Source organism: Athene noctua, chromosome 6 (genome assembly GCF_965140245.1).
Source record: "Athene noctua chromosome 6, bAthNoc1.hap1.1, whole genome shotgun sequence".
In the NCBI taxonomy this organism is placed as follows: domain Eukaryota; kingdom Metazoa; phylum Chordata; class Aves; order Strigiformes; family Strigidae; genus Athene; species Athene noctua.
Genome location: NC_134042.1, coordinates 757963 through 774942, shown reverse-complemented (window position 1 = coordinate 774942; position 16980 = coordinate 757963). Strand labels below are relative to the sequence as shown.

The window sequence follows — 16980 nt, the reverse complement described above, 5'->3', positions numbered from 1 at the left end:
CTCTTGGCCCATCAAGCCAGCTGACACAGGGACCTGCCAAGTGACCTCAGCCAGGGAGGAGAAGGAAGGGAGGTTCTCAGCTATCGCTTACCATTGGCTCAAGGCTGAACACATCGTCGGAGAAAAGCATGGAGTCTCCTTGCACCTTTGCCCGCTGGTTCTGGAAGGGGCGGGAGAGAAGGGGAAGGTGTTCTCCAAGAGCAGAGTCCACCCTGCACTCCCTCAGACAACGATCCATCTTGCCCCCTTTCCACCTCTGCAGCCTGCAGCCACGGGGAGAGACAAACCAAGCAGATAATTTAATGAGCAACATATTTGCAGAGACTCATGTGAGCGCAGGGGCAGCAAAGCGCTCGGGGAGGATCAGCAGCAGCTCAGCGAGGGGCTGACCCCAAGCCACGGGGTCCCCCATGGGTCAGATTATCACTTGCTGGCCACCACCACGGCACGCAGGTTTACTCCACGCTTACAAGCTCAGAAGAGGTTTCTGAAAGCCAGCAGCCCTCGAGAGCCTCCTGGCTCAAAGCCTCTGCCACAACTGATGGAGAATCCACCGACCACCCCAACTGGCTTTTCCTACCACAGAGCTGCCTGGGGGAGCCAGATCAAGACGAAGGAGCACCCACTGCAGGGCTTCACTGGCAAGGGGAGACGCAGCTGGGTTTCAGCTGCAGGCTACTGGCATCACTCCTTTTTCCTTCCCCTTTGGACCTGCAGGGGTAAGCAAGCTAAATGTGCTCTCTGTGCCCTATACCACTTCTCACCAGAGGATCCCAGAGCACTGTAAAAGCAAACCAATGAATTCAGGCATTGCATCACTTCGGTGAGACCAATGTCTATATGTGCATGGAAACAGAGGCCCTGAGAGGGGAAGGCACTTTTCCTGGCATCACCCACTAAAGAAGTCTGGACCAGCATCTCTGAATCCAAACCCTTGCGTCTGGCCTTGAACCACCTTATCTTTTTCCTCTTTTTGGCCATCTCTGTAGGGCTATGACGCAGTTCATCTCTCCCTTACTTGGCAGCTGTAGCAGAAATCATTCTAGAGTTTAAAGATCACAACCAAGAGATAACGGAGCACTGCTACAGAGCAGTTGCTTCCTAGCTGGCATATCGCTGTCCCCTCTGCACACTCCAGTCCCCGGCCATGAAGAACCAGCAGGTGACAACTCTGGGGGGATGAGTGGAAGGCTCCATGTGTAGCAGCAGATCAAGGCAATGTAGTAAAACCAGGATAGCAATCATCACCCAGCTAAATTCAAATACAGTTCCAACGGAAATACGGTCACGGATGTTACTAGCTGTACACAGACAGAGCCTGGGGCAAAGGCTGGCACCAGCACCAAAAGCACTTGCTTTGGCTCGCCCCCCCTGGGGCGCAGTGGGGAATGTTTCTCCACGGCTGACCTACAGCCCTGCGCGTGAGGAGGGCTTCCCGCCACCGATGAGCAACCCCCAGCTCAGCCTCCATCAGCGGACAATAATTCCACCATTACATCCCAGAAAGTCCTACAGGAGGGAGACACAGCAAACCCCTGGATACACCACCTAAGGATCCAGGTCTTCTGGGGTCACAGCCCAGAGCAGGGTCCTGCACTGCCTCCTCTCATGGAAAAAGTCCTCTCTGCTCTGAGATCTCTAAGGCTTCTCTGGCAGCAGGACAGTGGCCTTGGAGCTATGACCATCCCTGGGATTGCAAGGAGGAAGAACAGAACGTCCTGGTCAGACTCAGGACATAAACTGGCATGAGATCAAATGTAATTGGAAATGAATCAGGTTGAAGTGAACTGTGGGGAAGCCCGGTTGCTTCTGAGGGGAAAGAGGATCACTCAGGGTCCAATCTGAGACAGGCAGGTGAGGAGAGAGCGGTAAAGGAAGGGTCCAGGCAAGGGCCCAGAGAAGGCAATGAGGTTTTCTTTTAACACATTCAGCTTGCATGGAAGTCACACACTGTGTAATTAAAAATAGAGAACAGTGAAAAACTAGTTTTGGCCTTCAAGGCATTTCTGACCTAATTATGTTGAACTTTATTGGCTCAGAAGCCTTTAAAAAGTGCTCCAGTTTAAGGCACTTTCCTGATCAGCTGTGAGCTAACTCCTACACACCTACATCCATGCAAGTCTGGAAAGTCCCACAAGGATTCCCTTAATCACCCAAACTTTTAAGTGTCATTTCCAGTTCATGCCCCCTCTGCTGCCTGAAAGGGGAATGTCAAAGCTTCACCAAAGACACCCTTGGAAGAACCTGCCCCATCTCTCAGCACCATGAAGACACAGGCTGCTGCAGCCCAAACGCGCTCTGTCCTGTGCTGCCCTGCCTTCCCTGCGGAACCCTTCACCTCCAAATTCTCCCCAGTCTCTGAGGAAGGGTAGAAATACCTCGTTGTGCTGGAAACCGGGACAGTGCAAGGCAATTCAACATCCTACAGCAGGACGGCCTCAACTTGCTGGGCCAACACAGCACCTGACCCTGCACATTCCTGGAGAAGGAGCCTGCCACCTTATCAAAGCTGGAGTGGAAGAAGCTGCAGTGAATATCACAACAGTTATGCTACCTGCAGCTATGTTAAGTGCTGCTACTCAGTGCAGTCCCAGGGAACGAGTGCTGACACTTTCCTCAGCCTCATGGACCCCCCATAACCCAGGGGTCTCTGGATATCAGTGGTTTGGGGCTCCCTAAAATGCAAATTTGATCTCTGAGGGAATCCAGTCACTGCAATCAACCTTTCCTCCACAAAACACCATCCTCAGCTGGACTATGGATGGAGCTGGAATGCGAGGCACTGAGCTCCATTACCCTAAAGCCCAGGGACACCTAACCTGATGCCATAGATGGTTTACTTGCCCTAAACCATTCAATGCACCACACCTCTTGAGGCCACATGTTAGTTTTACCCTTGGGCAGTGTATCTTACTGAAATGAATCTTTCAAACGAACCTCAGCCTCTGATGATCCTCCTCTTCCTGAGTTGAAAAAGCCTTCCACTGGAAGTGAACCTTGATTTCACTCCGATTGTGAATGACTACAGATCTGTGGTTTGACAGTGTGAGGTAAGTCTTCTCAACTGTCAGGGAGCTCCTGGCCAGACCGATGTTGACATCTACAGCTGCCCCAGAGAGGCTTGTGTGAATATCTTCACCTGGAAAAAAGCACAGGGGAGTCTTTGCTCATCTCACTTGCTGATGGAAGTACGAGGAACAAAGCAAACCATCAGTAACAGAATAAACTCTTACAGCTTTTAGCTGTATTGGCAGTTCCACAGATCAGCACACTCATCACATCCTGACAGTTGCCCATGTACAGAATGAGGATGGCACCACCGTCAGCACCTTATTTCTGGGTGCATTTGTAGAGATCTATCCCCAAGGTGACAGTATTTACAGTGAGATTTTTCCGATGTGCCCAGGTGGCCTTTGGGTTGCCATCCCACTCGAGTCATAGAGAATTCTGCATCCAAGTCGTTCAGGTGACTCTGAGGAGTCCCACCTCAGTCAGGGCTTGCCCAGCGTTGTGTCTCTCCTGATCCCTTGTTGCTGACACCCAAAGATGCCTGGGGGCACGCAGGCAGGAAAGGGAGGTTCAGAGGAACAAGTGACAGCCCAGGGCAGGATGGGACACAGAAGAGAGCTTCACTGTGTTGCAGAAGCAGCGCCCTCACTTGCTGTGGGTTTGTGAACACGTGTCAAGAAGAGACTGGTGGGGCACGGCCCACCCCGACCTGCCCATTACAGCCCTGCAAGCCCATTTCCTCAGCCGGGACCCTGCTGCTTATGCCCGAGTCTGCAAGTCTACGCTGCGTCTTCCCAAGCCGTTCAACGACCAGAGCGAGGGCATCTTTGCTTTCCACCTCAGAGCCCGCTGAAGAGGAGAGTGTCCCTGGCTGTGCACATCAACTGACCAACGACTGGGGCCTTGCTGGAGGACCTGCCAGCACGTCACCCTCCCAAACAGACTCCCAAAGGCTCCCTCCTTTCCAGAGTTTTCAAACCTTCCTTCTTCCCAGCCAAGTAACTCCTGGCAGTCAACTGAGATCAAACTTCAGTACCAAGCTCACTCTTCCTCTTGCAGGCAAGTGTTTCCCAGGTGAGACTCAAACAGCCAACATCAGACATGCTCTCTAGAAACAGCATTTCTGTGGAGTGGCGCTTAAAGCCTCAGAGCCAGCCCCAATGGACAAGTGCAGCAGCCTGGCCGTAGCCTGGAGAGCATCCCTCTGCAAAGGCAGAGCCTCCTCCTCTCTGCACAGGTCACAGCAAGGCAGCCAGCCAACGGACCTGCCTTTAAAGCGCTACTGTGCAACAACACAGGGAGAGCGCTGGATGTGTGCTGGGTGCACTCCTGAAATCCTAAGCCAGACACAACACAGCAGAATCACATTCATTCCAGGGAAAAAAAAAAAAAAAAAAAAAGGAGCCCCCTCTTTTGGGGGGGCACTGGGGATTGACTCACCCTTAAAACACTAGTTCTCCAGAGTCATTCACTCATCTCCACACACAGAGAACCCAGCCTTCATGCCTGTATAGCCTCAATTTCTCCGCTCTTAAGGGAGTATGGAGTGGTAGGGATTTGTGGTCAGAGATGAGAGTTATGCTGCAAGGACAGCAGCAATGTTTACAGTGACTTGACAATCTGCTTTCTATAATGGACAACTTGGCATACAGAAATGACTGATGTTCAGGAGAGTTACAGAGGCGGGTATGCTTTATGAGCACTGCCTCTCCCTCCACTGAATCCTTGGCATATATTGGCAAGCAAAGGAGCCAGGAGCCAAGAAATGGGAGACATGCACAGTGCCTCGAGCCTGGGTTTATGGAAACACGAGCCAGCGCTCTACAACGATCAAGATGACAAACTACTGCAAAATAAACACCATGAAAATTATCATCGTCTCCCTGCCTAAACCCATGGCCACGTGCGTCTCGAAATACTGGGTATAGTTCTGATCTCAAAAAAACAAGCTGAAGCATCTCAAGCTAAATAGAGAAGGACAGAAAGAACAATTTAAAGTATGAAGTAGCTTTTATAAGAAGATTGACTACGACTCCTCATCCTAGAAATCATATGGGCAATAGATGGGAGAGGTTTGTAAAAGCATGGATGGCCTGGGAAATGTGAATAAGGAAAAAATTGTCACTATTTGTCATAAAACAGGAACCTGAGGGCCTGAAATAATGTTATTAGACAGAAATTACACAAAAGTGGCAGTCCTTTTCCAGGGAGTATTCCTTCCTTTGGAACACACTGCCACAGGAGGCTGTAGAGGCTAACAGCTGCAAATCCAGGGAGAAACCGGACAAATTCTTAGAAGATAAAGGCATCAGAAGCTATTCAACAGAGATGAGAATAAAGCCTCCAGCACAGAAAAATGCTAACTCCAGAGCCCGAGAGGGAGAAAGCATGTGCACCGCCTGTTTCTACACAATTTGCTAAACATCCCCTACTGCTGCTCTCGCGGGGAGTTGCTGGGGATGCAGTCACCCTTGCCCTCCTGGCTGCAGGCACTGAGGACTCTTCTGAAGGCTGGAGGGTTTGCCGGAGCACCTTCTACCACAGAGAGCATTTGGCATCGTGCTGAATACAGACACCCACAAATCGCCGGGTCCAGGAGAGTGCGCACAGCTGCCAGCGAGTCAGGAGGAAGCCACGGATCTGTCTGCCAGGCCCATGAGCTGACACGGAGAGCGGACCGGCCAGGGTCGGCCACGGGCGGCTGCAGGCTTCATGTCTTGGGTGTCAAATCAGATATGACATTTCATTTAAGACTCTTGGCTATTTTTCAATAAACCCCTCTGTACTGTAACAGCGACATAGCACTAGGCATTTCACTTGGCAGGGCAGTGTCCATGGCGTGTGGTTTGGGATGCTTGGCTGCCATGAAAGCGCATCTACTGAATCTAGATGTGTCTGCCCTATCATTATTTACACAACGTGATCTTATTGCAGACTGTCAACTCTCTCATTCTTACATGCTTCTGATACATTTCCTACAGGTGGCAGGACACAGCTTTCACTCTGCAACCTGAACAAAGCAATGCCTGAACTTGAAATTAAACGCTAGACTTTTTACAGAGCAGCAGAGCAGATGCTTCGGGTTGTGCACTCCTGAGTGGTGCTCTTTGACACAGCAGAAACACCTCTGTGTTTTATCCCAGCATCCATCCACATGGCTACAGACACACGTATCAGCACACCACGATAACTTTTCACTATCTTGAAGTGAGAAATCTGTGGGACTCCTGTTGTGCAGGAAAACAGACAAAGAGAGAATTTACAGAAGAGCTAAAGCATCTTTCTGAATTCTTCTAATACTACACAAGCATCCTGGTACAAGAGGGAGTAATTTTCAGAGCAGTACAAACTGATCTTGAACAGAAAGGATAGATGAGCAAGCCCTTGAACAAGATTTCAAAACAAATTTCAGGTTTGATGAAGAACACGTTCCTAGTGTCCAAGAGCTGGTACTTTCCTTCATTGATTACTGCTCTAAACATTGGGAAGCTGGTAGCCAGGTCGATTAGACTGAAGAGAAACAAAACAGCACCCTGATGCATTTTGTCTTCGCCACGACATATTCTTCCTCTATCCCTGGGTTTCTCTCTGAGATTCTCTCTCTGAATTTGGATTGAAAATCTTTTAGGAGTGAAGGACAGTCACATTTGGAATATTTAGGTAGCATGGAAAGCAAGTGTAATTTCATTTGCCCAGTCTGTCAGAAGACAGTGCCTTCCTGCTGCTGCTTTTTCACTGAAAATACAAGCAAGCAATGAAAGGAGAGCTCTTCACTCAAAAGGATGTGACTGTACCCCCATATCGACCTATGAGAAGTAATTCTTTTGCTCCTGCTATCATACCCAGCTGCCTCCACTGCCGGCATATTCTTGTTTTTCAAGCAGTGTGCAGAGGTCTCCGTTACCGCTTCACCGCCGGAGAAGCGAGTCACCTCACCAGGCCGAGCGATCTCTGGAAAGCTGGAGAAGTCACCTACAGCTTGATCCAGCCGTCCCACCATGTGCCTTTTGCTGCGTCTCCCACAGAGCTACCACCAGATCAGAGTCAGGAGCGCTCCTCTGAGCTGTTTTGCTCTTGGGAAGCTGATGGCTTCACCTACAGGATGCGCTGAGTCTCCGCCGGCCTGAGAAAGGCGTCTGTCCGTCCCCACGCCTGTATCTCCAGCCCCAGAGCAAAGCATGGAGCAGCGACAGTCATTTGCAAGTGCTTCTCCGAGGCGGTGTTCAGGAGCTGCCTTCAGACGTCATTAAACCATCACGTTATTTACTCCAGACCTCCTTTATAAACCTCACCACTAAAAAACTGCTGCTGGCAACACAGGTGTCTCTGAAGAACCACTCCCAGGCTACAACGAAGCTCAGAGCATCCTCCTCATGACCGTGCCCACAGTTGTTGCTGTAACGGACAGAGTCCCCAGTGTGGCCCCGGCCTCAGCAAAGCACCCACTGAGCCCACGCAGCACAGTGAAAGCAGAGGGTCTCTACCCCAGAGGCCCTGCAAGGAGCCATAAGACAACAGATGGGGATGAAAAGGGAGGTGGAAAGCAGTGACCAGGCAGCAGTGCTCCACAGGACAGGCTGCAGGCTCTTCAGACAGCTCTCCTGCACGCTGAGCCATCTCCCTGCAGTCAGGCTCCCGCTGTGCATCCTTCTGTGACCGAGCACCCACCGCATTCCCCAGCACCCCTCTGCACCGTGCTTAGGAAGAACTGTTTGCCTGGTTCCAGGATGAAATACTCCGGCACAGGAATATCCAGAAGCCAGCACGGAGGCTTTGTCCTGCCCAGCATGAAGGAGCTTTGCAGAATGTTTTGAAAAGGACGATGAAACCGTCAGAGGATGGAAGACCACTGCCACGTACCCAGGATGCTGCGGGCTATTTTTAATCGTTATTGCTACCACAGTAACGACACGCTGGGGTACCCGACTGGCTGAAACATTGCTTTTGGCCATGGGGAAAATGGTGCAGGAACTTTCATTCTGATTGCCTGGCAAAGACATGCTCAATAGACCACCTAATAAATCAGTCACCCTTCAAGCTGTGCTTCTGCTTCTCAGCAGATGCTGATCGATCCACAAGGAAAGGAGCTAATGAATGTTCAGTTCTGTCCTGAAACACCTCCACCGGTAATGACACTTAGAACACGTCAGTGATTCCCACTGATGATAAGAGTAGACAAGCTGTGGTCAAGGATGACCTGCAGAGAGATGAAAACCACATTCTTCCAGAAATCTTTCACGTGCTAAAAATGGGGTATGCAGCGTCACGCAGATGTCTGTTTCTGTGCATGCCTGAGGATGAACAAAACAGCCAGAAGGAGATTTCTAACTTCCAAGCCACCCTCCTAGTACATACATCCCAGTCTGTGCTCACGCAGTCAGCTCCATGGGTTGCTGGAGCAGGGGTTTTCTTCAGAGGGGTGTTATGTAGTTGTGGAGCTACAAAGCTGTGCAAAGAAACCTCAAGCAAATGAAGCACAAACTTCATTCCCCTTCATCTACCCTCAAAGTGACAAATCAGCTCTCCTGAAACACAAGGCCCTGGAGAGGGGCCATACTCTGCAAGGAGCAGAACAACCTTACCAAAAACAGCATGAGAAAAATTCATTATTACAAGCAGCTCTAGGAAAGGGGAAACAAAGACAGGAAACAGTTGTTACCTATTACCTGTTTTGATAGAGACAAACACTCTGGAGACCAACTAGACTCACCCATCAATCTAAGTGATTTGAACTATAAGAGCATATAACCAATCAGCTGTATAAAGTATTAGTTACCAACCCTCGGTCTGTTGCAGTGCTGCTACTGTTAGGATGCAAAGTCAACATATAATTGCACAAACTCCTATTTACACCTTTTTTGCCTACAATATACGACTCCCTCCACTCACTTTGAAGCAGATGTACGAGAACATAAAAGTCTGACAGAAACCAGCCATACTGCTGGGAATTCTCACAAGAGAAGGAAAAAAAAGCACAACATGCACTCACCACCTACGACAGGCGGAAAGAAAAATCCCCTTGCAAAGTTTTTTAATGCCTCATAGCCCAAGGAAAATCTAGAGAAGCCTCTTGTACAGCATCAGTCTGGCTTACACCTTAGGATCTAACACGGGAAACAAGATCTTCTTTAAAAACTCACAGAATAATGTCAGTTTCTAACCATCTGCCAGCACTAAACACAAAATAAAAAAGAATTACAGCAGTTAGAGCACTACAGGGAAGCTTTGGATTCAAAAGGGGCTGTTGCTTAGGAAGCGGAAGATTTCCCCACCTCTTAGCACCTCTAAGCAGCTACCGTAAATCTTCCTGGTGTGGAAGGAACGGAGAAGTGCATGAAGATGAACACCTGCAGACTGGAGTGGCAGTGGCACACAGCGGCGGGCGTCAGAAGCTCACGGTCTGTTGCCATGAATTTAGCTCAACAGTAGCTTAACGCTACTCACAGAAGCACCAGAGCCCCTGTAAACACTGGCACAAGACTAAGATTAAAGCCAGAAACTGGTTTTAGTATTCCCACCCTGGTATCCTGCACAATACAGGGACGAGTCAAGTATGTACCGAGGTAGGGAGTTTGCTCAGGCAAGTACTGAGCCTCCTCCATTCCGGCTGAAGTCAGTTCAAATTGAGAACACTCAGCAACTTGTCTGAGTGATCTCAGGAACAGAAAATGCAGCACAACAAGGGCTAAACCTCAGTTAAACCCTGCTGCCTGTCCACATGCATCAGTGAATTTACAAAGGAGAAAAAAGAGGAAGGAAAAGACTTGGTCTACAGACTAAATCAATAGGATTTTCATTTCACTTTCAAACGAGTTCCTAGAACTCAGTGACTGCAATGCCAGCCTTGCAAGACAGATGACAAGACCCTTGGTCGAAAGGGGGTTCTTAGAGGAAAGAGAACAGAGCTCTGCAAAGGTGGTTGCTTTCTCCAAAGCCAAACCACAGATGACTATCACAACAAGGCAGTGTTTTCTCAGATGCTTTATCCTCGTGGTAGCTGAGATGTTCAGAGGTGCCGGCACGTCCACGCTACCATTACTTGTTCAGCCTCAAACAGCAATAAACAGCCAGGGCTGGGATTTCATGAGTGTCCTGCATGTGTACAGTGACCACTAACACACCGCCAAGCCCCTGCATGGGTGGCCTCGTTACCGAAGTAAGCCTGCTCAGCCAAGGAAAAGGATTCAGCATCCCAACACGTTTACGTTCCCAGATGGAGTATGAGCTGGGCTTTTTCACACCCAGACCCATGTACATGGGGGAAATGGAGGAGCTGGGACATGTAAAGCAGTGAAGATCAAATTTTCACTGTAAATCATTATGCTCTTAGCAGCAAAGACATTTTCTTCACACTCACCTGTAAAGTTTGTAGCAACACAATTACCACCACGCGGACAGCCTGTCCAGGGGACAGCACCTGCACTCCTAACCAGGACAGTGTAAAGGAGGCACAATTCTAATCAGCCAAATAGCAGGCAAAGGGAAGAGCTTCGTGTCTCCTTAAGCAATGCTAGGGACAGATTTGAATTAAAATTAAAGCCAGGCAACACGCACCTGATCCTGCATCAGTCACACTAAAACCAGTGGGATTCACTGAGAACTACTGCCACTTGTGAGCAAGTCCATACAGACACACAGTAAAGCAAGGAAAACGCCTCCCAACACCCTACACTGATATTTTGCTCTTAGTGCCTCCGCTTCTTAAGAAACAGTCTGTTGGCAGCTCTGAAAGAGCAGCCCAGCTGCTTTTTGTATGCGAGTCGCAGGGAGTCTGACAGCGCAGGACAAAGCAGCCAGGGCTCTCCCCGCCAGGCTGGGTAACACGGTCTGGTGCTCTGCACTACGCCTAAAACAAGCGGCTTTTAAGATTGATTGATTAAATGCTTCGGTTTCACTTCAGCAATTAATCTCAGCAGCCTTTTACTTCTTTGTATGCTGCAAAGTGTGAGAAATAATCCCTTAATTATTCCTTGCTCTCCTCAGTCTGTGGTTTATTAAAAAATAACTGCAGCGCCGTACTGACAGGCAGGAACAAATCCTGCCTTCATCTCCCAGGCAGCTGCACCATGTTACGGGGAGGTTGCCCACCCCAGAGCCAGCAGATAGTTTGGTCCCTGTGGCCTGTCCATGAAAAGCACTTTGGCAAAGATTACCCATGGAGGGATCGGGTGTTAAGAACAAGGCTCAGGTTTTCCAAGCAAGCTGTGAAGATCCCGGCCCTGGATTCTTCAATTGCACTTTCCATTTCACATGGTATAAACCCCACCGCCCTGTTAGCCCTCATCCAACCCAGGAAAAGATCTATCCCTCTGAAGTTTATCCTATAGGTTCCCTAAACGCATACAAATGAGGCACCTTTTGTCGTTCTCTGAAATGTCAGTTGTTCTGTCAAGAAAGTGTTACCCAAACCAATGAGCTTCTCTGAGTGAGCATAAATTTTCTGTGAATGTGTCACTGACTGAAAAATATTAAACAAAGCTGTGATAATTCAGAAGGCTGCAAAGAGCATTTGGAAGATATAAGAGAATTTACAGAACTTCCACAAACTCAAGACAATAAAATGCTCATTGCTGGGCTAAAGCATCGCAGTCGCACCTAGGTGAGGACATCACACTTCCCAGGAATGAAGTTCAGGAATAGGGACAAAACAAACCTCTCTTTCAGGCAAGAGAAAATGCACACAAAATGCGTTCAGGCAACTGAAGAAGTGTCTTGATCAGCATCACGAGATACCTCTGCTGAACCAAGGCAGACAGAAGCCTTTTAACATTACACCTTTTCTTGAGTTTTTCCCACCTACTCTTAAAGTGACACTATTTGTCACTTTTTCCCCGAGGTAAAGGACAGGGGAGGTACACCTGGAGAGGGAATTAAGGTGGCTGCGACATCGGGCAATGATGGTAGATGACTGTCATGGGGCGTGCTGGGGGGAGAACACCGTGCTGACAGCAGGGATGGACCAGCACACAGCCACACAGGACACACAGAACAGGCTCAGCCTTTGCCCTTTAACTGCTCCCTTCTAAGCACTGAGACGTGCAGAGGTTTTGAAAGAAAAACTTTTAGAAGTAGTTTGCAAAGCAAGTTTAACGTTATTCTGCCTAGAAGGGGCTCTGTTCTGAAGGATGCAGAGAGCGTGCACCACGCAGTGCCCAGCACTTACCTGTGTCATAGTGAACTACCAGGGAACCGGAATGATCCCCGGTCTTCAGCGGGTGAAACTCCACTGTCACTTGCACGGCATCACCAATCCCAAGAGTCCCGATGGAGGGATCCACAGAGAAGGGGCTGCAACGCAGAGAAAGAGACACATCAGGGCTATTGTGGGCGATCCGGGGACTACACTCCTTTTGCAGCCTACTCCACTTCAGCTCATTGGGCAAGCAGGAAGCAAACAAACCACAGCCAGCATTAAAAACAGAACATAGAGGATCAGAAATGGCACTACAGACTCTCACTTCTGAAGAGATCCGGCTCTCCGAACATCCTGTGGTGTCAAATGACCTCACCTCCCCCATACTCTGCATCCCCATCTCTGCAGGGAGGCTCAGGAGTCCGACTGCTGGCAGCACAGCCAGAGGATGGGTTCTGAGGAGCACAGAGAGGGTGAGAGCGATCTGCCTGCACAACCTGACACTGACTTCCGCGGGAATCTCTCTTTTCCTGCCACCTATAAACTCCACCTCAGGAGATGCAAATGTCAGGGCACTACCTGTCCCAGTGAGACTGCAGCCTAGCAATCAGACAGGAGGGAGAATAAGTGTCTTTCTGAAGACCAGAGAACAAATATGATTTAATTTGCAGAATTCATTTTTTTACCTTGAAAACATCCTAGTTTAGCCTAAGAAAGGGTGCATTTCGTCAGCATTACAGTGAAAGCTGCTCTAAGAAAAGGAACAATCAGAAAAAGCTGAATAAGTGCAAACGCGGATTAGAGCGATACAAGGACATGGAAACAAGAACGGCAGGAGGATCCCTTGTACAGCCTGAACCGTTAAACCCCCGGCTACATGAAGTGCCATTACCAGGAGCACATCAAGGCGGGTTTAACAGGGGTTTTTCTGTGTATTCACAAGCACTGCAATCTGGGACTCGGGGTTGTCATCCAAGCTCGGTAACTGTTTGCTTGGCCCACCAGGCAAGTTCTGTGCAATGCACTGGAAATAATTATGAAAATGTGTTGGGGTACTTTGGATTTAATATGAGCAATTATGATTTGTCACCAGGTAAACGGCTCTTGGCTGACAGACACAAACCTCAGTGCTTTAATGCAAAGGGACAAGCCAGGTGTAACATGCTTCTGCAGCTGGGCTTCATGGCTCTTCTACAGCCCCACTTAGAAAACAAAAGTTATTGCTTTTAGTGCTTTGCTGGTGGTCAATTTGTCACCTTAAAAACATGCTCTGGAGAGTTTTACCATGATTAGAGAATGCAACACACACAAAAATACTGAGAACAACTGGAGCCATGCGCAAGCTGAACTTTGTTCATATAAGTAGTGACAGCTGATGAAATTGCTGGAGTTTCTGCTCATTAAGGAGATGTCACTGCAATTAGGGGCCTGACCTGCTCCCATTACAACCACGGGAGCACTGCCACCGAAGCACGGGGCCTGCAATGTTTGTGTGCTGGGCCTGAGACTCTGGAGAGAGGAGGAAAGACAAGGCACCACCAGCCTCAGAACTGGGCTGTTCTACAGGGTCCTGCACCCGCACTGATGGTCACTGACAGGACTGCTGCAGGTCTCTGCCAGGGCTTGGGTGGGATCATTGCCTGGTGTGGGAAAGGCAGAGATTTTGGAGTTTCTTTGGTTTTGTTTTTTGTTCTTTTTCTTTCAGAAATGTTGCCAGAACAGAAAAGCTGCCAGTTAAGGGGGATCCTGGACAACACTTCAGCACTACCTCCCATCCTATCACCTTCCTGCTCCTTCCCCATGTCTACATACTCCTGCCCTCAGATGGATGGGAATAACCCTCCCGAAGATACCTTCATCTTTTCAAATTGTCAGAAGAGGATCCAGCCAAGTTCAGGACTCAGTTCTCAGGGCTGAGAAATGGAGCACAAATCAGATACTGCCTGTCCTACATCCTACCCCACGCCGTACCCATGAGACAACTCTTCCTGCTGTAGTGGGAGCTCATTACCCCTCACATGGACCTGGTTCTCCAAGACCCAAAGATGCAAGCTCCATGGTTTAACAACTTAACTCCCCTGAATTTCAGTCACCATCACTAAGCTGTTGTCTGCAGCCTACAGACGAGATGCTAAGGAGACATCCCTGACACACTGTCACAGCCAAATGAAAACCACTGCTGAGAGATGGCACTAGTGGGATAGACACTGGCTTTTTACCCATTAAATGTGAGCTGTTCTTTGGGATAATTTGCATCCTGTTAGATCTACCCTTTTAATGAATCACTACTGCTCCTGAAAGACAGAAAAGGTAAGGTTTGGAGGCTTTTTAATAGCTCGTTTTCTTCTGACATGCTTTGTAACTATGTCCATTTGTAGGTTTGCTTTGTTGTACGACATCTAGACTTTCACATGTCCAGATCTCCCAATGGCACCTTGCAGTCCCTTATGCAGCTTGTATAAACACATCTAGCCACACCAACTTAGGAGAGACCTGCCCATCAGTACTTGCCGAGATCTTGCCTGTTATTGCCCTTCAGAAAGAAAGCAACACTAGATTCGTAAGCAATTTCATCATGATATGTTTTGGCATTTACATCTTGCTTACTTTCACCAGGCAACAGCTCCCCATCTTGACAGCTGGGCATCCCGTGATGATACCAAAGGCCAAATACTCCTGACAGAACTGAGAAATACAACTGACAAGTGAATAAAGCTGGCAGTTCTGTGGCCCAGGCTCTCAAACTACCATGCTGCCTGTTCTCCTGAACCACACCTTTGGCACACGCAGTGTGCAAGGAGGCTGCAATATACTTCAAGTGCCGTGGCATGTTTATCTCCTGCAGCGAACCTTTCTTTGGTCTACTGGGGCCTTATAAAATCATTTGAGTTTGGGAAAATAGATTTCATTACAAGCTACCTCCAAACCCAAGGAAGACAGTAAAATTACTGGTGATTGAACTGCCTCTTCTGTCCACTAAGATCTATTGCAGGAAAAAAAAAAAAAAAAAAAAAAAAGGTAGTTTCATCTTGGCATATATTATTTTATAGTAACGGTATAACAACCAAACTCAAGCAATATATCTTTTCCAGTAAACCCAGTCTGCTACAGTCAAAGCATCCAAGACTCCATCTCTGTGCTAAAAAATCCTGTCAGCATCACGCAAGGTCTGTATTTCCCTCTTTCACTGTACCTAGGCTCAATTTTCATGTCCTTGGATGGTCTTTGCACGTCCTACGGGAACTCGCCAGTCTCACGCCTCCATGTAGCGTATGGGTACTACAGGGAGGGATACAAGGGGGCTCGAGGCACTGTGCCTCGCAGGATAATTTCCTGAGCCTTCAGAGCTTGGTGGGGACATTCCTAAATGGATCTTATCTCAGACTGATCCCCTCTAGCCCCATAGCATGGCACAGCACAACGTCAGCAATGTCAGGAGAAGGCAGTGCTGCACTGAGATCTGCTTCCAGACACCCTTTTCAACTCGGATGTACTGGAATGACATTTATCTCTGTGAATGTCATGAAGCAGAAACTGGTTATCCTGCCTTAACAATGAGACAACAGGAAGAGACTTTCTCTATTTATACTATTATTACTTTTTATTACCATGCTATGCAGCTAAGAGCTGGGTATGGACACGCAGAGGGAGGAGAGGCACAAAGCCAGACTGCATAACAGGGAGTGCTTTGGTGGTTTTCTCCCTCCATGAAAAGTGATCAAATACGCGGCCATGCTTCTGGTAGAAACCATGGCAAGGGAGAGCTCCAAACGGGAACAGCAGAAGGATGCTGAATTGGCCCCATGGCTTCACTTAAGAGCTCTTCCCTGGAGGGAAATGCACAACAGAAAACATCAAAGCCTTTAGATAAATGAGTAACAGGCAGGGAAAGTCATCACGAAGTGACCAGATGCAAGAGCTGAGGGGAAAGGTTAGGACTGGAGATGGGCTGAAAAATGCACTGAAGGTGAAGGCAGACAGGTTATGCTTGATGCCACAGAGAAGGAAATCCAGAGAAAAGCTGCGAGGAAATGTGATATGAGCAGCACGATGGACTAGGAAATGGTGGCATCTGCAGCTGACTTGTGAATGGGCAAGAGCCTGAACATGCTCAGGCCAGAAAACACAAGTTTAAATTGTTTAGATAGAGAATAAAGGACACAGAGGTCACTTGATGGATCTATAAGCTTAGACAGATCTCTCACTCCCTTCTACTCCACTAATCCTCCTCCTCCTCCTCCTCCTCCTCTCACATGCATGTATTTTTAAATACTCTTTTAAGAGTATTTAAAAAGAAATCTGAATGAAAGTCAGGGCAACTTAATTAGAATAAAATGCTACTTATATTCAAAGATTTAAATCATCTGTTTGAAATTTCAAAGCAGCTTTCAAAAGTTTATCATGAAATGGAAGAGATGGCAGATGCCCTCAGCCGACAAGGGAAATCATATCAGCTTCCCATCCCTGTACACATGCAGTCCAGTTGTTCAGAACTTTTTTGTGTGTAGTTTGAAATAAAACATTTGCAATGCCTCCCATTTCTTTATTGCAAATCTGGGCGGAAATATTTGCTCAAGCTCAGAAACTCTTAAAATCCGTATCAAGGAGGACTCGACGTGCTGTATCACTCAATAGGAGAGTTGGAGAGTCCATTGCAAAAAGATGATTACTGAGATTTTACTGAGTATTTATTTTGGTGGCAACAGCTAGATCTGGAAATCCCAGAGAAAAACTGTGCAGTGATTTACAAGTTCCTGCCTACGTGTTTCCACAGGGAAAAGAAGCAGCCTCCTTAAATAGCATCCTAGAAGCCTGCTTAAATAGCCTTGCCAGGGTTT

At 48.2% G+C, this 16980-nt stretch overlaps 1 protein-coding gene across 1 annotated transcript in view; it reads right to left on the bottom strand.

Moving 5' to 3' along the window:
• LOC141961798 (hydrocephalus-inducing protein homolog) overlaps positions 1-16980 on the bottom strand; it is a 120274-nt gene that overhangs the window by 85263 nt on the left and 18031 nt on the right. Inside the window, 3 exon segments of the mRNA XM_074909134.1 lie at positions 92-263; positions 2938-3139; positions 12173-12297. Coding sequence (XP_074765235.1) covers positions 92-263; positions 2938-3139; positions 12173-12297 — 499 coding nt within the window.